This window comes from Artemia sp. Qi Xiang Cuo, chromosome 14 (assembly GCF_049724085.1).
Source record: "Artemia sp. Qi Xiang Cuo chromosome 14, ASM4972408v1, whole genome shotgun sequence".
Classification (NCBI taxonomy): domain Eukaryota; kingdom Metazoa; phylum Arthropoda; class Branchiopoda; order Anostraca; family Artemiidae; genus Artemia; species Artemia sp. Qi Xiang Cuo.
In genome coordinates, this window is record NC_142807.1 from 49,527,099 (window position 1) to 49,550,015 (window position 22,917).

At 35.0% G+C, this 22,917-nt stretch overlaps 1 protein-coding gene across 2 annotated transcripts in view; it reads left to right on the plus strand.

Annotated features, from left to right (window-relative positions):
- LOC148944569 (uncharacterized) overlaps window positions 1-22,917 on the plus strand; it is a 124,306-nt gene that overhangs the window by 23,452 nt on the left and 77,937 nt on the right. For both annotated transcript variants that reach the window (XM_089100713.1, XM_089100714.1), the window contains exons 5-7: window positions 2,546-2,648; window positions 7,745-7,902; window positions 20,492-20,702. In XM_089100713.1, coding sequence (XP_088956839.1) covers window positions 2,546-2,648; window positions 7,745-7,902; window positions 20,492-20,702 — 472 coding nt within the window. The remainder of the gene's footprint in view (window positions 1-2,545; window positions 2,649-7,744; window positions 7,903-20,491; window positions 20,703-22,917) is intronic.

Here is a 22,917-nt window from a genome sequence, read left to right on the forward strand (position 1 = left end):
ATCATTGTTCCCAACACCAAAAAACGTATCTGGAATTCTCATTGGTGTACTTTTAAAGCTTCAAGGTTATTGCAGAATTAAAAATTGATAGAAACCACAGTTTGTAGCAGAATAATGTTCGTTATGTTTTAATGTAAGTGATCTAGTCTTTCGCCCCTGGTTTTTTAAGCGTTTTATTCTCCCAGTCACGGTTGGTCCCATCTCCCCTCTTTCTATGAATTGGGTGTATTTCAATGGGGGACATATTCGGAATTTTTTAAATAACATTTAAGATAGAAAGAATATGGAGAAAACGCAGTTTATAGCTAAGGAACGATGCTTTTGTTTCTAATACATCCTGCATTTAAATGTGTGTGGTAGTCCCTTACTTAGAGCATTTGAAACGTTTTATCGTTCCAGCTATTGTGTGTTTCTTCCATATCTGTACACAGGTCCGAGTCCCAAAGTGAGAATATCAAATGACACCTTTTGGGTAGGGGGGGGTGTCTCTGGGTTTTATCCTTCTCATATGGGCCTCTCGAAATATAGCCTCGTTTATAAGCACCTACAAAAGAATTTTTGGAAGGAAACTATCGTATTTTTGATGAAAAAAATTGTTAGGTCTGCTCTTTTGCTGTAAGCGTGATAATAGTGTTTTTTAAGCTAGGACAGGTCAAGTGGCTACATAATTGCCTTTCTTTGTCACTAGTTGGCCCAGTGGAGCCAGTACCTGTGAGCTTTTTCAGTTTAAAACAATAAAACACGCAGAAAATCTTCCTCGATTTTAGAAGGAAGAAAAATCCTTCCATTTTTTGTTGTCTTGTTTTTCTTAAATTAATTCCTTTTATATTATTTTTTACACCAAAACAGTCTATTTACATTCAATTACTTAGAATCAATAGCGTTTACCTCGTACAAAGTAGCCCATTAATTCAGAAATAGGGGAACCCTGGCTCAGGGTTAGAGTTTTGCCCGAAATTTTATCGATTCTTCATATTGTTGCTACTCATGTATCTTCTATGGTGTATATACTGTATGCAATGCATTTTTTGTGAATAAATAAGAGTCGATTGGAATCAAACTGATAAGCGTGGGAAGGCTTTGATCACAGATATGGTGAGGAGTGACGGAAGATTGCCAGTGAAGTTGGGGCCGACAAGTCAAAATCTTGTTGAATGTAATTTTAAGGTTAATTGTAATAATAGATTAAATTGTAGTTCAAATGTATAAGGTTCAATTATTCAATTGTTGGGATTTTTATATCCTGTAAAATAAACTAAAAGTTGAAGCTATCCTGCTTAAATTCTGATCTTTTTAGATTGGATGGGCATCATTTACCTTGGAGGATAAATTACAATCTAGTCGTTGAAACTGCACAGTTCAAACTCACTTTCTTTGAGTGTAATCGGTTTCATCAATAATCGAGAAAAGTGATAAAAATTTGTCATCAACTGAAGATGCCTGTATCATTTGAAGTCCTCACTAGCTTTATCCTATCCAGGGATTTAAAAGTAATATGACGCAACCCGACAATCAAGATCCTGGAGAAACGATATTACGATGTACGATCTATCATCTACGAACACATTAACCTATGGAAAATCTATGCTATTATACTAGATTAGATTTTCGATTCAAAAATAGATTTGTATGAAAGAAGTGTAAACAGCCTGCACGGAGAGATACTCATGTGTGCTTTGAATATTTAGTGTGTGTGTGTATGTGTGAGAGAGAGAGAGAGAAAAAGAGAGAGAAAAAGAAAAAACTACAAAAAATAGCTTGGTAAACTTCACCCTTCATCCATGGTCTAATCAACTTCCCAAAGTTTCAAATATGTTTCAAAATAATTTTGAGCCCCAAATCTCGCAATTTTACTTATCAACAGCTTGCTTCCACGATCCAAAAATACGTATTATTCCATCATTTAAATATTAATAATAAAGATAACTTTTATTGCAGCAGGAAAATCGATTTTTACGAATTTGAGAATGGTAATACATAGGCTGGACGCCGACTACCATCACTGATAAATTTTCTCTCTGTTATTGCCAATATCTCTCACCTATGTTGAGGTAAACACACCTTTGAGAATTCACCCATTTGACAAAGAACAGTGAGAGCAAATGAAGTTATTTTCAGAAAATTGTTAGATAAAGCAGTTAAATTCGAGACTTACAGGCCTCACCTGTATAATTTGGGCAGATCTGTGATATATGGGCGTTGAAGTTGAAATCTGGCTGAAAACTCAAAAGATTCGACCTAACCAAAAGCGCGAATCCTTGATTTATGCAGATCTTGGACGAACGTTCTTCTGCTTCCTGATACATATTATGCAGCCATTTTTATTTGTTTTTGGAAGGGGGGTTGTTTGGGGTGGATTTCTAAGGGGAGAAGCTTCCTTTGGGAGGAAAATTTCCGATGAGTGAATATTCTAGGGGAAATGGAAATTTCCGGATCAGATAAATGAACAAGCCGCTGTTTTTGCCGCTACGATCAACCTCCCTGTTCTTTTAGGGACTTGCCAATGAATGATATTTATTTATATCTCTTTTATCTTTTGATATAGGCAGAAGTAATTTTTCTGGAACCAGAAGCCGTTTCTATGACGCCTGATCCTTGTCACGAAGTTGTGGTTTTGACCAGTGATGAGCCGTCTTCATCTGGAATCTGTAAGTATCCGAAATAATACTATGACCAAACTTTTATAAATAGGTTTCTCCCTTCAAGCTATATCTAAAGACCCTTACTTGTAAAAGCGTTGCAAAGGATTTTCAGATATACAAAATTTTGGATGTTGTCTTCTTTTTCTCCATCAACCCCTCAGTGCGACTTAGTGTTGCACAGTTGGCACAGTGGCAAGAAGGTGGGGCTGCATATTGATAGGGATCTGAAAAGGGAAAGCCAGGAAGCTAGATGGTTAGAATGTACACAGATCCTATACTAAATATAAGAGTGAATTTTTGATAGAGGGGGGGGGGGGGTTAAAAGAAGCATTAGAAACCCAAGAATGATAAATATATCTCAGGGGATTGTACTTCCCGTAGGTACCTTCACGCATGAAAGTAGATTTTATAATACCGCTTCGTTATTCTCACTGACACCCTTGTAGCTTCTTTTATTGCCAATTCAAATTCAAGGGGCTATCGGGTGGTATGGCTATATGACCATTCCGTCTTAGAAGTCATATCCGAAAATTCTTTTTATTTGTGTCTGGATTGGATTTTTTTTTTCGTATGTGCCAGCGATTTATTAAAGTTTGAAACGACAGTTATGATTTTTTGACTTAGACTGTGTTCAAATGCAGTTCTTTTTTTGGTTTTGAAGTAAGAAAAATATGGAATATAAGTTTTTTTCTTTTTGCGGCCACCCTGTCATCTAAAAAAGTAACTTTGTCATCTTGTCTAATAAAGTAACACTGTTCCAAATGTGTTTATTAGACAAAGAACGGCCAACGACCTTATAGTCATCCTCAATAAAGGGATGGAACCAAATGGTTTGTAGTAGTGGTGAGCGGTATTTGGAATCAGTGTTCACGTTTCGGTCCAAATATCGAATACGCAAGCGTAAATGCACATATTCAAACCGAAAGCAAATCATATTTTCTATGAAATTGTCTATGGATTACTTAGGTATTCTGCTTTCGTAAAAATTAAAAAAAAGAAACAAATTCGAAATTTTCGATGCTATTTTTCTTTCTTGGCGTGAAACTAGCTCTAGGAGACATTTTTTTTTTTGGTAGACCCTCAGGCAGGGCTGTCAAAAGCTTGGACTGAGCCCTATGGACCGAAACCTCTCATCTGCATATTGGCAGAGGAAGGTTGCAGGTTCTTGCTTTGACTCCGAGCGTTCAGTATAGGATTACTGCTTGAGTAAAGCCACTTTTTTGGAAGAAAAAAAAAGCGTTAAAAGTACCCGAAAAGGCACAGCGGGTGGTATTGCTGATTGATAACAAAGAACTGTACAGAAGAATCCTCTGACCCATTCCTGCAATTGTATTTTTGGGTTGTACGCCATTGTGCAGGATTCCTCGAACTTTTATTATTATTATTTTATATTTTTCTTTACCGCAGACTGCTTTTGGGTTTCCATTCATCTCCCATTTATCTATACAGAGTATAGCATTATGTTGTTAGTTGTATATTTGAACATTGCCATAGGCTTCATCGAGCACTTAAAGAATCCCTTGTGTGCTCCTCAAGGGCGCAACAGATTAAAAGAATTTGTTTCGGCTCAAGTGCAGCTATGTAATTTTAGACATCAATTGTTCAATTGAACAATATTTCGACCAGTCTTTTGGTGTGGCATCGTCAGGCTTGTTTTATTTTAAATTCTTTACGAAAGCATGAACCGACAAATAACTCACCGAGCGTCCAGAAAATAATCACGGAAAACGAAAAACAATATAGAAGAAATACGGAAAACATAAAAACTGGTGGATTACCCTGTCTTTGAAGAGGGTGAAACATTAGCACTCCGTTTGCTTTTTAAAAGAAGGATTGTTGTTTTTGTTTCCGGAACGATTTGTTATTTCGGGAGGAATAGGATGAAATTCAGATGTTTTTAATGTATTCAATATGGCCTCCTAAATTTCCTTTTGCCTTACCACCATCTCTATTACGATTCAAAGTATTTTATTATTTCAGTGGCTTTTTTTAACTTTTTTTATTCCAATATTTAGGGGAAACTGCTAACATTTTAACTCGGTCAAAGTGAATCAGAAGAGAGGGATTTTCACAAAGGTGGAATGCTAAGGTTGGAAATTTATCACCATCTCCCAGCTGTTTATTATTAGATTATTACTAGCTAATTATATAATTAGAAGAATTACTCAAGCCGGTCCCCCCCCCCTAAAAAAAAGCTGGGAGATGGTGATAAATTTCAGAAAATCTTGACTTTATTCAAACTTCATGGGGATAACACATACGAGAAAATGGTTGCAAAGAGCATAGGAAGTTATGGAGAAAAACGACCGTGTCTGGTAGTAATATTATTGAATTATCTTTTCAGTGGAATTCAGGTAATCTAGAAGCCTAAAAAAAAATTCTTTCGATTACAGGCTGAAAAAAGAGCTTCAATTGTCGAATTAAAAATTAGCTCTTTTAGGCCTGAGATTTCGGATATTAGTCCTAAAGATTTCTGTGTACGGGTCCGTCAATACTCATAACATCAAAAAGTGGCGTATAAAGACATTGAGGGTTTTATTAAGATGAGAAATTTTGCATGTCTTGCTCATGAATACGCTTGTTCCCTTTGGCATTTCTCGACCTCTAAAACGTTCTTTCTCCCTTTTTTTTATAAACCATCTAAAAGCGAGCTTTAAGACTTATTGCAAGGAAGGGAAAATTTCCTTTACCCAGTATCCGGAATAAATATGAATCATTGGCTTTGGAGAGTAGACGAGGGGTTTTGTGTTTCTATTTTGGCAACGCTGCAAAATTAAACTTCCGAATGGAGAATCCAAGCCGTCGTAATCCTTAGAGAAAACCCATTCCAATAGGAACTGAAATTCTCCATTCCAGTAATAATTTTTCATCAGGATTGTAGAAAGATTGAAAGAAAAAAAATGCTTTACTCACTTAATAACTTTACTTTACTTCAGAAAAAACTTTATAAATAAAGTATACTAAAAGTAAAAAATTAATCTTTTTTAAACTAAAAAAAAGACTGTTTGTTAAAATCCAGTATGAATATTTTATGCTCTTTTTCATTTTTTCGTTTTCACAATGTTCATTTTATTTGTGTTCGCGCGTTTTTTTTCCTTTTTTTTTCACCGATATTTGCTCTATTGTTGATAACTTTTTTTTTAAGAAAATGTTTTTATAATCGTTCTAGTTTTTACCTAAAACAGCTTCGAAGTGTTAATTTATTTGTTTCCGAATATTGAATGTGGAAATATCAATGTATCCGTGTAATGGCATTTAGCGATGCTGTTTGTCTCATTTGGAGCCTGAAGGATAAAAGTATCTCTTATTTTGAGAGGCGTGTTTTGTGGAGTGTAGAAGCTGTAATTTATAAGGAAAATAATAATATAATAAGAAAAATAATAAGAATCGCACCTTTCACCTTTCCATAATAAGAGGGCGTGTTTCTAATCGTATTGATTAACAAATTGAAAGAATTAGTGACTAAATATGATCATGATAATATTTTCTGACGTATTTATTTATTTGATTTGTTATTATGAAAAGGTTATGAAATTGAATTAATATTATAAATATAAAATATTTCATTTTACTAAATACTAAAATACTGTAGGACCAAATAACAATCCCAAAACTTCGCGCAATTAATATAAAATAATAAATTACACCAAATTCCAACACTTGTGCCAAATTGATCCTATGATTAAATTTCAGTTATAATTCTTTGAAATGCTAGGGAATGCATGCAATAGGCAATCCAAATACTTTTGGGGACTATGAACATTGTCAATATTAAGCTAAGTTTTCACTAATTGTACCCTCCTAGGAATCATGTCCAGAGACTTTCTAAAACTGCTTACTGATTTTATATATGAACCAGGAAGTTTTGAAAAGTTCTTAAAAGGCGCTTAACGTTTTTCGCTCTAAGGGCTTCCAAGTGTATTTTCGTCTGCTTTTAAAGTGAAACACGAAATCTGATGTTTTATTTTTATTTTTTTATTCGATGTTTTGTCGATTTTGGGAGAATGTTGCTTTATTTTGCGAAATATTGGTGTGGGACCTTACGTTAATTTCTTTGATGACCCAACATAATAAATAATATAATAAACATAATGAATCAGTAAAGTGTATTTTAACATTATAGTTTAATATATCTTATTTATTTATTTAATGTTTAAAGATTAGTCAATATAAATAAATGAATTTAAAATTGATTGATACATGCAATAATTAATGATAAATTAAATATAAACATAAAATACGTGAAAAAACTGGTTATATGATGACATCTGGAAGTAGCATAAAAAGTACACATTGTTTTATTTCTTTAACCTAATGTTTTACAAAATTCTCAAATATAAATCAACATACTTAATATAATATGAGAAATGTGTTAAGAAATATGATAATTTATTAAAGACAAAAAGAAATAAACAATTGAAACAAATTGGAAGAACTTGTAACACGATGTGGTCTTGAAGTAACGTAATAAACTGATATCTTTTATTTGTATCATTTTTTTATTCTAAAAATAATTGCAAATATTTTAATTAATCAATTAAAAAAACTAATGTATATAAACTGGTTTTGCCCTGTTCTTATTTTTTAGTACCTTGTTTTCTGCTCTTAGCTGATTTTGAAGCAGAAGGAGAAAATATTTAGGAAGGGTTTGAATGAAGAGTGGTCCTTTTAGTTGTCCCATGTGTGTTAAGAGTGGGAGTAAAAATTTTGCATTTTTGGGACGTATGGAGAGTTAGGGTATTTGAGAAATGAAGTTTATGGAGTGGATGAGGGGGAAGAGTCGGGGTTGGAAAAATTGCAGGAAATTTGTGTTTTATTAGTAATAGGAATCTGGTGCGGTTAGCTCGTGGGGGCATGACCCACCAGGTGAGTGTTCTAATATGAAGGGTGTTTATATTAGCTAAAAGTGAAAAAAAAACTGCTACTGGTGTTCTTATATGTTATCTTCATTGTTTTAATGGGTTTTTTAATTGTTTAGGTGATACTACTTTGTATGTTTTTTCTCTTTTTCTCTCTTTCGATTGTGGCCAAGGCTTTGTTGTTTTTTGTGTGTCAAGTATACTATACATTACTATTATTCTATACTGTTATATACACTTCAGGCACTCAATTTTCTCAACAAAAAAGTAAGGCTGAACTTTTAGAGGAATTACGCCAAGAAAAGGAGGCTCGAGAGAAGCTCGAAGCGTCTATGAAGAGACACATGGAGTGTTTAGATTCGGAGCTGTCTTGCAGCATTTGCAGCGAAGTATTTGTTAAGGTACTTTAGTCTCTTGTCTCTATTTCATGTTGTTTTGTTCACTTTTTCAGACATATCAGATGGGTTCTCTATGTACAATTTAAATAGGGAAGTCTTATCTGTTCGTTTTAATATTTGAAAAAATTTGAATAGCTCCACCTTCTAAAATCTGATTGAGTTTTCTATGTACAATTTTAAAGCAGTGAGAGGATCAAAAGTTCCTGAGAGACAATGTTTTGAAAAGTAATCGCTCTGGTGATTACTTACCAGTTTTAATCATATGCTCAATTATAAATATTGATGAATAAACATGAATTGATCGTTGGAATAAATTGATTGTTTGATCAATGTTGTCTTCCAATCTGTCAGCACCACCATCACAAATACCTTGAAGCCACGCTTAGTACCCGGCACCTTTTTTTACATTACAGGATAGGCCTCTGTATTATCTACCGTAATTTCTGTGCAACAGAGCATATAGCTTAGACATAGAGAAGTCCACCACAGAGAGGGATTCTTTTGAAATTAATATTAGCAGTACCGAGTTTGAAGACTGCCTGATCTTCTTGTGATTACTTATCAGTTTTAATCCCATGATCATTTAATAGATATTAATAAATAAACATGGACTGATCTTTTGAATTAATGGATTTTTTCGTCAACGTGTCAACGCTGTCTTCCATTGTATCAGCACCACCATCACAAATAGCTTGAAGCCACACTTAGTATCCAGCCACGTTTTTCGACATTGCAGGATAGGCATCTACCTGTTGTCTGTGTAACAGAGCATATAGCTTAGACATAGAGTAGTCCACCACAGATAGGGATTCTTTTGAAATTAATATTAGCACTACCGGGTTTGAAGACTGCCTGATATTCTTATGATTATTTGTCAGTTTTAATCTCATGATCATTTAATAGATATTTATAAATAAACATGGACAGATCTTTTGAATAAATGGATTGTTTCGTCAACGTGCCAACGCTGTCTTCCATTGTATCAGCACTACCATCACAAATAGCTTGAAGACACACTTAGTACCCAGGCACGTTTTTTGACATTACAGGATAGGCCTCTGTATTATCTACCTGTTGTCTGTGTAACAGAGCATATAGCTTAGACATAGAGTAGTCCACCACAGATAGGGATTCTTTTGAAATTAATATTAGCAATACCGGGTTTGAAGACTGCCTGATATTCTTATGATTATTTGTCAGTTTTAATCTCATGATCATTTAATAGATATTAATAAATAAACATGGACGGATCTTTTGAATAAATGGATTTTTTCGTCAACGTGCCAACGCTGTCTTCCATTGTATCAGCACCACCATCACAAATACCTTGAAGCCACGCTTAGTACCCGGCACGTTTTTTTACATTACAGGATGGACCTCTGTATTTTCTACCTGTTGTCTCTTTAACAGAGCATATAGCTTAGACATAGAGAAGTCTACCACCGATAGAGATTCTTTAGAAATTAATATTAGCAGTACCTAATTTGAAGACTGCTTGATCTTCTTGTGATTATTTATCAGTTTTAATCCCATGATCATTTAATAGATATTAATAAATAAACATGAACTGATCTTTTGAATAAATGGATTTTTTTGTCAACGTGTCAACGCTGTCTTCCATTGTATCAGCACCACCATCACAAATAGCTTGAAGCCACACTTAGTACCCAGGCACGTTTTTTTACATTACAGGATGGGCCTCTGTATTATCTACCTGTTGTCTGTGTAACAGAGCATATAGCTTAGACATAGAGTAGTCCACCACAGATAGGGATTCTTTTGAAATTAATATTAGCAGTACCGAATTTGAAGACTGCCTGATCTTCTTGTGATTATTTATCAGTTTTAATCCCATGATCATTTAATAGATATTTATAAATAAACATGGACTGATCTTTTGAATTAATGGATTTTTTCGTCAACGTGTCAACGCTGTCTTCCATTGTATCAGCACTACCATCACAAATAGCTTGAAGACACAGTTAGTACCCAGGCACGTTTTTTGACATTACAGGATAGACCTCTTTATTATCTACCTGTTTTCTGTGTAACAGAGCATATAGCTTAGACATAGAGTAGTCTACCACAGATAGGGATTCTTTTGAAATTAATATTAGCAATACCGAATTGGAAGACTGCCTGATATTCTTATGATTACTTGTCAGTTTTAATCCCATGATCATTTAATAGATATTAATAAATAAACATGGACTGATCTTTTGAATAAATGGATTGTTTTGTCAACGTGTCAACGCTGTCTTCCATTGTATCAGCACTACCATCACAAATAGCTTGAAGCCACACTTAGTACCCAGGCACGTTTTTTGACATTACAGGATAGGCCTCTGTATTATCTACCTGTTGTCTGTGTAACAGAGCATATAGCTTAGACATAGAGTAGTCTACCACAGATAGGGATTCTTTTGAAATTAATATTAGCAATACCGAATTGGAAGACTGCCTGATATTCTTATGATTACTTGTCAGTTTTAATCCCATGATCATTTAATAGATATTAATAAATAAACATGGACGGATCTTTTGAATAAATGGATTTTTTTGTCAACGTGTCAACGCTGTCTTCCATTGTATCAGCACTACCATCACAAATAGCTTGAAGCCACACTTAGTACCCAGGCACGTTTTTTTACATTACAGGATGGGCCTCTGTATTATCTACCTGTTGTCTGTGTAACAGAGCATATAGCTTAGACATAGAGTAGTCCACCACAGATAGGGATTCTTTTGAAATTAATATTAGCAGTACCGAATTTGAAGACTGCCTGATCTTCTTGTGATTATTTATCAGTTTTAATCCCATGATCATTTAATAGATATTTATAAATAAACATGGACTGATCTTTTGAATAAATGGATTTTTTCGTCAACGTGTCAACGCTGTCTTCCATTGTATCAGCACCACCATCACAAATAGCTTGAAGCCACACTTAGTACCCAGGCACGTTTTTTTACATTACAGGATGGGCCTCTGTATTATCTACCTGTTGTCTGTGTAACAGAGCATATAGCTTAGACATAGAGAAGTCTACCACAGATAGGGATTCTTTAGAAATTAATATTAGCAATACCGAGTTTGAAGACTGCCTGATATTCTTGTGATTATTTATCAGTTTTAATCTCATGATCATTTAATAGAGATTAATAAATAAAGATGGACTGATCTTTTGAATTAATGGATTTTTTCGTCAACGTGTCAATTCTGTCTTCCATTGTATCAGCACCACCATCACAAATAGATTGAAGCCACACATAGTACCCAGGCACGTTTTTTGACATTGCAGGATGGACCTCTACCTGTTGTCTGTGTAACAGAGCATATAGCTTAGACATAGAGTAGTCCACCACAGATAGGGATTCTTTAGAAATTAATATTAGCAATACCGGGTTTGAAGACTGCCTGATATTCTTATGATTATTTGTCAGTTTTAATCTCATGATCATTTAATAGATATTAATAAATAAACATGGACGGATCTTTTGAATAAATGGATTTTTTCGTCAACGTGTCAACGCTGTCTTCCATTGTATCAGCACTACCATCACAACTAGCTTGAAGCCACACTTAGTACCCAGGCACGTTTTTTGACATTACAGGATAGGCATCTACCTGTTGTCAGTGTAACAGAGCATATAGCTTATACATAGAGTAGTCCACCACAGATAGGGATTCTTTTGGAATTAACATTAGCAGTACCGAGTTTGAAGACTGCCTGATCTTCTTGTGATTATTTATCAATTTTAATCCCATGGTCATTTATATTACAGGCAAACTAGCCGAAAATATGGGTCAACCCCAAACAAATTGCAACATAAATTATTTTTATACCATTTGTAGAGAAAAAAAAAGCTCAACAATATATCCAAAGTTGCATATTCTAGGTAGACGCAAAACTAGTTTTTTTTTCTTTGCTTATCAGTTTTTTCTAAAAAAAAGAATGAACTGTCGATAAACGTTCGTTTTTCTGTATATGAAGTACCGTCCCGATGTAAAGTGAAGAGCTGAACCCGAAAATGAAAACAAAATTGATGTACAATATACCAGAAAAAAGTTTCGTAATCATCAATATGTGATTTCGCCCTTCGCATCGTTGTGACCTCTGTTTCACCATACTATCAGAAGGCAACTACTCTGACATAAAATGATGAGCTGAGCCCAAAAATCAATTAATCTGATGTAGTTTCTACTAGAAAACCCGTTTCATATTCATCAATATGTACTTTTTTATTTTCATTTGACATGTTTCTTTTAGCATTTATTGTCCACCAATTTGTCGATTGTTGGTTTAAAGAAAAAAGAAAAAAAATGAGTGTTTCGTCCCACGCTTTGTCCAAGTGATTTCTCGGATAAAGCCGAAAGCTAAAAAGTCACAATTGAAGATTACTCCAATTAATCATTTATTTAGTCACGTTAATGCCCGTGTTTGATATCTTGCCATCTATAGATACAAAAAAGTCATTCGATATATCCGCCCTCTAACAAGCTGCTCTTGTACAGAACCTCGAAACTCTGGTTCCAATACTCCGATATGGTATCTGTACTGCGAAATTTCTTAAGAGCCGAATGATCTGGGTTATGGGATCTCCACTTAAAATTAGCCTCTGACATGCTACCTTATCTGGCGGCATCTGGGCACAATAATTACGCACAGTCCTGGCAGCTTTACCTCCAGCGAATGGTCAAGCTCCAAGAAATCCATCCTGCCGTTTATCAAGCCTTCCAGAATGGGATGCATGGGATCAGACGTTCTGATAGATTCTGAGCCTATCTCTCCATGGATCTTTTCATTGAGCAGGGGCTCATGTGTTGTCTCAAAATGGCTGGTGGCCTTACCGATGGAAGTGGTATGACATAGGTTCAAAGGTCTTTATGGGTTCTGAATGAAGCTCTTTCAAAACGATGCGTTTGAGAACGTTTGGAATTACGACGCGGAGACCTCGAAAAAAGACTCCATTTTCAATAGTGAGCTCCTGGTGAACTCTACGAAATAACGACAACTCTGGCAATAAATCGGTACTTTTATTAGGCCAGCCACGTATCGTGTGCTCTCTAACCTTGTTTAAAACAGGGCATGAATATGTGGCTTCAACTATATTGGTAAACTTAATCGGGAGTACGCTAATTTGTTTTAAATGAAGGGCGGTAGTTCCTTCACAGTTCGACATAACTGTATGACATTATTACAAAGCAGACGTGAAAAATGCATCGACATTACCGTGTTTACCACTTGATCTAAATTTAATTTCATAGTTATATGCAGACAATTGGATAGCCCATCTTTGGATTCGCGAGGAACTAAGCACTGATAAACTGGTATGCTCAACGAAAATCAGTGATAAAGGTTTGTTATTGGTATACAACAAGAATTTCTTTCCAAATAAGTAAACGTGGAATTTTTTTAAAGCAAAAATAATACTCAAAGCTTCGCGCTCTATTTGCGAATAGTTTTTCTCAGCTTGTGACAACGAATGGGACGCATACATTATAGGCCTTTCGTTACTGTCTGGTATTATATGCGAAATAGCACAATCTATACCGTATAGTGGCGCATCGTATACCAAGATTACGGGTAATTTTACGTCTTAATGTACTAGTAAGCTTTCAAAACTAAGAGCGTCCTTTAACGCTTCAAAAGATTCCTCACACTTTTCTGACCACTGAAATTTTGCCTTTTTAGCTGTCATTTCGTTCAAAGCGTATGATAGCTCTGACGTACGCGGAATAAACTTACGATAACAATTCACGAGAGCTAGGAATGAAAATCAACTCGTCACGGTTTTTTGGCTTTTCCATTCCTTTTATAGCTTTCAACTTAGTAGGAGAGGGTTTAACTCATTCGCTGTTCACTACATAGCCAAAATATTCAACGGGGGGCTAAGAAAGTGCATTTATCTTTTCTCAACTTTAAATTCGCGTCACGGAAAAGGTTAAAAACGGCTTTGAGATTTTTGAGATGATCAGCACCTTTATCACTGATAATGATGTCATCCCATACATGGGCAACAAAAGGTAAACCGTTTAGTAACTTGTCAATTTACTCCTGAAAAATTGCGCTGGAAGATGAAACTCCGAAAGGAAGTCTTTTCACTCTGTACAGTCCTTGTTGTGTATTGATCGTAACACATTGTTGCGACTTTGGGTCAAGTTCGTACTGTGTGAAAGCAGTTGGCATGTCGAGCTTGGGAAATTCTTTCCCACCATTTAATTTCATCAGCGTTTCTTCAGGGCTTACCAATGGATACTGTTGTTCCTTTATGGCTTTATTTATTGTCACTTTGTAGCACAGTTCATATAATTATCCAGTATGATCATTCCCTATCTCACCCATTATAAAAACCCGGACCGGGGTGCGAGTGCTCCAGAGAAGGTAGAAACATAAGCGGCGTCAGGTCTTTTCACGGGTAGACAAGTCAGACGCGAAACAATCGGAAACAAGTGGAAACCCGCTATTAATAACTGCACGAAGAAGTGGGAGGAGCTTTTTGTTCGCACCGAGAACGAAGACCAGAAATGATCTGCGATAAGCTTACTGGATAATTATATGAACTGTGCTTTGTAGTCAACACATAGTGAATATTTCCATCAGCTTTCAGAACAGGCACAATCGGCGTGGCTCATTCAGAATAATTTACTTTTTCAATCACATCGAGATTCTCGAACTTATCCAGTTCAGCAGATACCTTATCTCGTATTGCAAAAGGCACATTTCGGGCTTAAAAAAATTGTTTTCACATTGGGATTTAGCTCTAGGCACACTTTATCATTTCTCGCTTTTCCCAAGGATCCATCAAACATATCAGAGTATGATTTTAATAAATCATGTAAATCGTTGTCTCTACTTTTCACATTCACTTGGTAAATTGATTTCCAGTTGAGTCGAATCACTTTAAGGTAGTTACGACCCAGTAGTGGGTGACCTGGTCCATCAATAATCACTATAGGTAAGTCAGCATTCTGCTCATTATACTTGCCTTTAACCATAATTTCACCAATCACGGGGATGTTGTGACCTCCATATCCTTGTAGGGACAAAGAAGTGGGAAAGAGTTCAAGGTGGGACCACCATTTCTTGTACGAATCAATATTCGTTATTGTCACTGCCGAACCTGTATCGAGCTCAAAAGTAATATTGTTGTCAGATACATTCATTCCGAGTCAAAGTAAATGGCTCACAGTCTTTGTTTCCATTCAGTTTGAAAATAGGCTAATTGGTATCAGGCAGACTGCTTTTGTCACTTTTATTATTAATTACACTAGAGTGAGGATTCACGGCATTAACTTGAAGTTTTTTCTTGTTCATCTGTGGCCTTTTCTGCTGTAAGTTCTTTTGGGTTTTTGAACGGCAAACCTTGGCTGTGTGGCTTTTCTTTAAACACTTATAACGATCCTTTTCTTTGTAGAAACACTTTTCAGGTGTGTGGTTCAACTTTCCACACCTGAAGCAGCTTCGTTCACTTTTAGGCTCAATAACTGCGTTGACTGATTGTTCATTCATTTTAGAAGTCTCTTTATTAGCACTTTCTAAGCTTTGGGAGATAGAAAGGGCATTTGGGGCACTTAAAGTTTCTTAGGTAAGAAGTCGCTTTTGAATTGCTGCTGAGCGCAAACCACAAACAAACTGGTTTCGAATCGCTTCATCAAGAAAATTTCCAAAATTACAAGTCTTTGCGAGTCCACACAAGCTTCTGCAAAATTGAGCAACTGTTTCTGAGGGATTTTGTAGGCGTTTATGGAAACTGAATCTTTCAGCAACTATAAGTTTTTTTGGCTTTAAGTGATTTGTCACTAAGGCTATCAGTTCATCATATGTTTTGGCACTAGGCAAGTCTGGTGACCACAAATTCTTAATCAGCGTATATGTGCTCTGTCCACGGGCTGTGAGAAATATTGTTTTTTTCTTTTCTCCTTCACTTATATTATTAGCCAGAAAATACTGTTCTAGGATTTTTGAGTGTTCTGAAAAATCGTTATTTTTGGTATTCGTGAAGCACTCCAGTATTAGTCATTGTTGCTATTTCCTGTTTCACTTTTACTTTACTGTTATTGCCATTTGAACTTTCTGCGTAATTTCTCATTAACAGCAATGTCTTTTGTCACTTGAATTCTTACTATAACTGTTCATTTTAGCTAATTTCCGTTCATTAACAGAGTCTGTTTTATCCTCGTTGCCAATTTGCTATGACTTTAACAAATTTGCTAGTTGAAAACCAAAAATTCAGATTTATTCTATCTTCTCATAATATTTACAACAAGGTTTATATCGAGACTGAAAACCAGGGTTGCCAACACAACCAAATAAAAATCACCAGTAGAAATCACCAGATTTTCACCAAGAAAATCACCAGAAATTGGTGGTCAATAATGATAAGCTTTACACCAAAAAGACACGTTGGGCACCCTGAGCTAAGACATTATGTTTTTCAAAGATCTTCAACCGTTTAAAAATGAAGATAAAGTGTAGCTTAAGCCGGGAGTCCAGCCTAAGACGTAATTTTATCCCGAAGCTCTTGTCACTAGCCATGAATAGCCTTTTTATTTGTTCGACTACTTTTATACTTTTCTTTGTCTTTATTGTACAAAATCTGTTCTTTTTCTTTTTTTTATGTGTCAATTGAAAAGAATAGACCCAATAATCCTCTTTTTTCCTCAAATCGAATTTCATTTGCTTATGAGTGTTTTTAATTTCCCTTCCATAGTTGGTATCCTTAGGGGTAAACTCTAGCTCTGAAAAAGATCACTCAAATGGTGTCAATTTCCTAGATATTTATTTTACTTCCGGAAAATTGTCGTGGGTCAAGTCTAAGCTGAAATATCAGACAAGCTGTGATAAATCTTATTTCCCTGGCTCCTTAGACGAGAACTCCTTGAGACTGAGCACCCTGGTTTCTTGAGACTGTTGAGTCGTTTGAAAAAGACCTAGCCTATGCTGCTGAATTTATGTTCATGTGGGACTGTGCTTTCTTTGCCTGAGAGTTTTTTTTTCTTTCTAAGCCTTAATCCGTTTTTATGACACATGGGACACGCGTGTATTTATTTATAAATTAGAATTTGTAACTATAGGGAAACCGATTGTCAAGCTAAAAGGATACATAGAAGCCCAAAATAGCACCACTCTATTGAAATAATAAGCGAAAATAATACATAAACTATGAAATTCTGATTATTTTAACTCAGTAGGAAAGCAAAACTAATCGTGCATCGAACGCTTAACAATTTGATAAAAAATGAACAGAAATCCCTAGATTGAGAAAATCCCCAGAAAAATGACCAGGAGGATGAAAAATCACCAGATCTGGTGATAAATCAGCTGCGGTGGCAACCCTGCTGAAAACAAACAGAGCCAGACACAAAATCAGACTAAGACAAGCGGGTGGTTTCATCCCGCTGCTATAGGCATCATAGATTACCCACCCAATGACGGGTGCTACGTATTCACTATACTGCAGGGGTTATAAAAGTTTTTTTTTTGGGGGGGGGGAGGGGGGCTTTACAAAAACTTCAAAAACCACACAAAACAATTGTTTATATTCATTTTTATTACGTTTAACTATTTGGACAAACATTTTAGGAGGGAGGGGGCTCAAACCTTAACCCCCCTGGATATGACCTTGAATAGAATGCATAAATTAAAAAAAAGATTGTCCACCACAGTTATAGTATCTTTTGAAACCAATATTAGCAGTACCGTTTTTGAAAGCTCTTCCTGCGCATTTGGGAGGGGAAAAGGCAAAGTTCTTCCTATTTGATTGACACTAGTTTGAATCTAGTTGAATAGTTGATAGACGTTATATTTAATTATTAATTGTTGTTTTTGTAATGTAGGCAATTTGAAAGCTAAATTAATTAACTTGAATTTCTAGATGTTACAATGAGATTTTTATTACCAGTGTACTTGACCGACTATCATCTTTATAGGGTTTTAAGGAAATATTAATTGTGAGGACTAATACCATCCGTCCCCCCCCCCCACGTGCCAAAAGAAGTTGCATACTGTTGCATACTTTTTAAAGCTAAGTTCATTTACTTTAATTTTATCGAGTTAACTATCATTTTGATTTAATCGATTTTACGTAAACGTGAGCTCCATGCTCGAAAGCGTAATAAAGAGATAACAATAAAAAATATTTGTTTCTGCCAGGTGATTTGGGTGTTACTGTCAAGTAACCAATGTATCCTTTTCTACTTTTCATTCTGTATCCTTTGTCAGTTTATTTCCTAAATCGATTGCATGTCGCATATCGTTTTTGAAAGAGATAGGTAAAAGAAGAAGAAGAATAAAGTATTTTCGTAAGACAGTTATCTTATTTAGCCTGGTTAAGATAAGATAAGATTTATTGCTGAAAAATGGCTATCACAAGCCCAAAAGGGCCGAATTTGCACTTTAGCGTCAAATACAGCGAAAAAAGAACATAAAAAACAAACAATCGAACAACAGCATAAAATTATAAACGGGCCAAGGTAAAATACGTAAAAATTTTAAAAACAAAGTAAAATGTAAAATCATAAAATTAGACGGTCTAAGTTGCCAGCAAAACTATAAAAACTTAAAACGTCAGCAAAAAAAAAACAACATAAGTTAGTTAAATTTCTATGACTCATTTATTCAGTTTACATTTTGAGTATTTCAGCTGTTTTCTCTCATTTCTGGAGGAGCAGTTTTTGAAAAATCGAAAATATTCTTTTTTGTACTTCCTCCTTTTCTTACATATTGTTATTTCTTCCTGAAAATAAATAAGTCTTCTTCTTCACAAATATTTTTAAAAAAATCAACGAAAAACTGCTATTCTTGCTTGAAGTTTACATTGTAAATATGCAGGTCTTACATAACTTACCCCTTCTTTGGGTGATGGCAAAGACCTAAATTGTGTCTACCCAAGAAACTACTTTTAACTTATTCTCAGACATAGGGTTTCTAAAGGGTCTGGCGGTTTTTATTTTAGCACATTTATAAATTCGAATACCTAGAATTGGCAATCGTCACGCCACCCGTGTCCTTTTTATGTTTATTATGAGTGAGAAGAGTCATGATTATTTTTGTTGTGGACCCCTCAGTGCCTATTTATTTCCGCAGTGATTAATTCGTATAGCTGGCTGCTGGATGCAAGTGGAATTTATTCATTTTTGAATGGGTGAAGTCAGATGCGAGCCGGTCGTTGTTCAGAGGAGATTCTTTGCTTTTGTTTGTGTTAATAGATAGTTTTCTTTTGTGGGTGTTAATAAAATGATATGTCCTAAACCGAAGTGGATATAGGTTGCGACAGCAACTATTAATCTTCATTTTGTTCTTGGTGATTTAAATGCGTACAAAATGAACCAAATTTAATGTAGACGAAAGTTACTCTGAATGAATAAATGAAGCCTACAAAGATTAAAAATTGTAATGAATAATCAAGTCAAACATTAATAAACAAGAATTACCAGAAAAAAATGTGCCCTCCCTCCTCCAACTTCTCTAAGGGAATGGTCATCATTTGCGCTTCATTAAAAACTCAATTTGTTGCTTCAAAAACTGCAATTTGACGTTTCAAAGTTTTTTTTAGGCATCAATATTCCCAACTTTTGATTGCAATCGAATTGTAAGGACAAAGCATAGCTTCTTTTTTTAGGTTTATCTGATTGTTAGGTCAAGACAGATGTCTGTTCAAAATCTGTTGTATTCAGCTCCACTCAAACTGTTTTGCTTAAAACTAAACAGATTACTTCCAAAACTGCTAATAGACATTTAAATTTTTTATTAGGTGCCAGTTTTCTATACTTTTAATAAAATAGAATTAAAAAGAAAATCAGTGAAAAAAGTGTCCTTTTAAAGTAGTATGACTAGATTGATAATCGCTGGGATATTATTCTATGAAATTTGTTGTTTTCTCTAAATTTGATAATTATTCCATTTTTTCGTTCTTTTTTAATTGTTAAAACAAAAAAAGACATCCTTACAAAATCTACATTGTTTCCAATAAAACGCAAACGACCCTCCTGCGTTAAAGTATTTGAGGAAGGTAGAAGCTCATCTCTTATTTTTGGTAATTTCTGTCTATTTTAAGTTTTTATTTGATTATTCACTTTAGTTTCCGTTTATTTAGGATGCATTTATTCACTCCCTATTTTGTGTTCTTTTAAAGTTTGACTCTCAGTGTGACTTTGTTTCTATCGTCTTAAGTATCGATCTATACTTTTCTTTGGAAAACGAATTTTTAAATATTTTTTTTTAACTACACCATAGCACCGCGATGTTTAAGCTGGCTTGGGAAATGCCTTTCTTCGAATATTTTTATTTCTTTCGATCCACCTTTTAATCCTACGAAACGAAAAATTTTGAAGTAATTTGGCAAGAGTTAAAACTAAATACGAATGTTAAATGAAACGCAGTACTACCCATCTCTTGAGCATACTTGGGCTGTATTGTTTCGATGAAAATTGTAATATTCCGATATCACAAGAGCCTGTCAAATGCAAAAAAAAAAAAAAACGATTCCAGATGGTGTCCCAGAGAGAAATCTTGAGACACGGCTAAGAATATTAGCGAAAATATTATGGTTTAATTTGTGATTTATTTGTGCTATGTTTTCTTTTTAGCCGGTTAAACTGCCCTGCCTTCATACATTCTGCCAAACCTGTATCCTGCAATGGGAACGAAACCAAAGGGATTGCCCCATGTGCAGGGCCAAGTATACGACAGTTGGCCGGGCAGATAGTCTTCTAGTAAGCTGCATTGAAAAGCTTATAGAATCTACGTATACTCAAGACGAACAAATTAAAAGGGCTGAGCTTGTAGCTGAGCGTGTAGGTATGTTCTTGTGACCTTATAAAAATTTTTTACCTGTAAACAGAGATGAGGGTATACCGTTGTATTTATATGATTAGTGAGAAGATCCTTCACCCTTGAAATGTTGCGGAGCAACAATTAAAATAAAATTGTTTATTATTATAATTTGTTATTTTTTAATTTTGTTATTACATAATATGTTATCATGTTATATAATATATAACTTGCTATTATTATAATCAAAAATAATTATGTTTTTACCTAAGCTGCAAAGGAAAGGTTTTTGAACAATCTGTGTTCTTTGTTGATTTTAATATCGCATTTGGGCCACAGAAGTGAAGCAACGTTCGCTTTGAAGGTAAATTTTTGTAGAAACCTCTGTAATGCAAGGCAATCCCTACCTTATTGTTCTCTTAATTCTGTATTCACGCAGATATGTGTTTTTATGAGAGCTCGGCGGGAAGACCCCTTCCCGACGCTAGTTTGGTTCCAAATATTTTGTACTAGAACTATGGCTTTGTATCAAACAGTTCGTGGTAACGAACTGTAAGTAAATAGCGACCCGGCTCAATAGTAATCGAAACTCGATTTTTTAATAGTAACCGAAAAGATTTGGATTTTTATGCTGATCTCAAATATGTAAGTCTTACCTATCAAAAGTTGCGAGCCTGAGAATTTAGTTGCGAGCCTTATTTTCAAAAAAAGGGGAAACACCTTCTAAAAGTCATATAATCTTAATGAAAATCACACAATCAGATTCAGCGTATTAGAGAACCCTACTGTAGAGTTTCCCGCTCGTATCTGGAAAAACGTGGAAATTCGTATTTTTTGCCAGAAGAAAGATCACGGGTGCGTTTTTATTCACGCAGCTACGTGTTTTTATGAGAGCTCGGCGGGAAGACCCCATACCAACGCTAGTTTGGTTCCAAATATTTTGTACTCTATGGCTTTGTATCAAACAGTTCGTGGTAACGAACTGTAAGTAAGGAGCGACCCGGCTCAATAGTAAACGAAACTCGATTTTGAAACAGTAACCGAAAATAATCAGATTTTTATCGGATTTTAAGTCATATAATCTTATTGAAAATCACACAATCAGATTCAGCGTATTAGAGAACCCTACTGTAGAGGTTTCAAGCTCGTATCTGGAAAAACGTGGAAATTCGTATTTTTTTGCCAGAAGAAAGATCAAGGGTGCGTTTTTGTTATTTTTTTTTTTGTTATGGACCCAGTGGTCCTAGAATACTGCTTGAGGGCTCATTCAAACGGAAATTAAAGGTTCTAGTTCCCTTGGTTACGTTGAAGGATCTTTTCATGGGGGAGGTAATTTTCCATGAAGGGGGTGCCGGATTTCCTAGCATTATTTAAAAGACAATCAGAAATTAAATAAAAAAAAACACAAGTTTTTTCTACTGAAAGTAAGGAGTAACATTAAAACTTAAAGCGAGAAGAAATTATTAGATATATGAGGGGTTCTCCCCCTCGTCAGTACCTCACTCTTTGCGCTAAATTTTTTCTAGTACTTTCTAAAGAGCTATTTATTCTATTTAAACGGCTTTTTTGATTCAGGGGTCATCTTTAAGAATTGGAACAAAATTCGAATTATGCGTAAAGTGTGAGGTATTAACAAGGGGGGCCCCCCTCATATACGTAATAATTTCTGTTCGTTTTAAGTTTTAATGTTGCTCCTAACTTTCAGTTGAAAAAACTTGTTTTTTTCTTTATTTAATCTCTATTTAGATTCAGCATGCAGATGGGCAAACCTCTGCCCTTTGCTTCCATCTATTAAAATTCTTTAAAAATGTTGAAAATCCACTTGAGAATTTAGCAGCCTTCTGAAATGTAAAAAAGTTTCTAAACAAAAGTTCCTAAATGACACGGAAATTTCCCGTCGTGCAACTCACTAAAATACTCAGAGTGTGTATTTTTGTTTATTGACATGTGCAATTATAGTATCACTTCTAAACCAGCCCTATTTTTTGGTTGGGAGGGGGGTGAGAACATTTCTTACTCACAGTCGTCGAAAAGCTGGTTTGTTGCATATAAGGGTTATCTTATCTTTCAACGCTGTTTTCTTTTATCTCGGTCAACTTTAGTACAACATTTTATAATTTTGGAAACATGTCAATTAGCTAAATAAGTTAACTTTGATTTTTTATTTTCGTTTACCTGAATAGGAAATATCTGTCAATCAAGAGGAAAAAGAAGAAGAAGAAGAAAAGAGATTTCTTAGGTC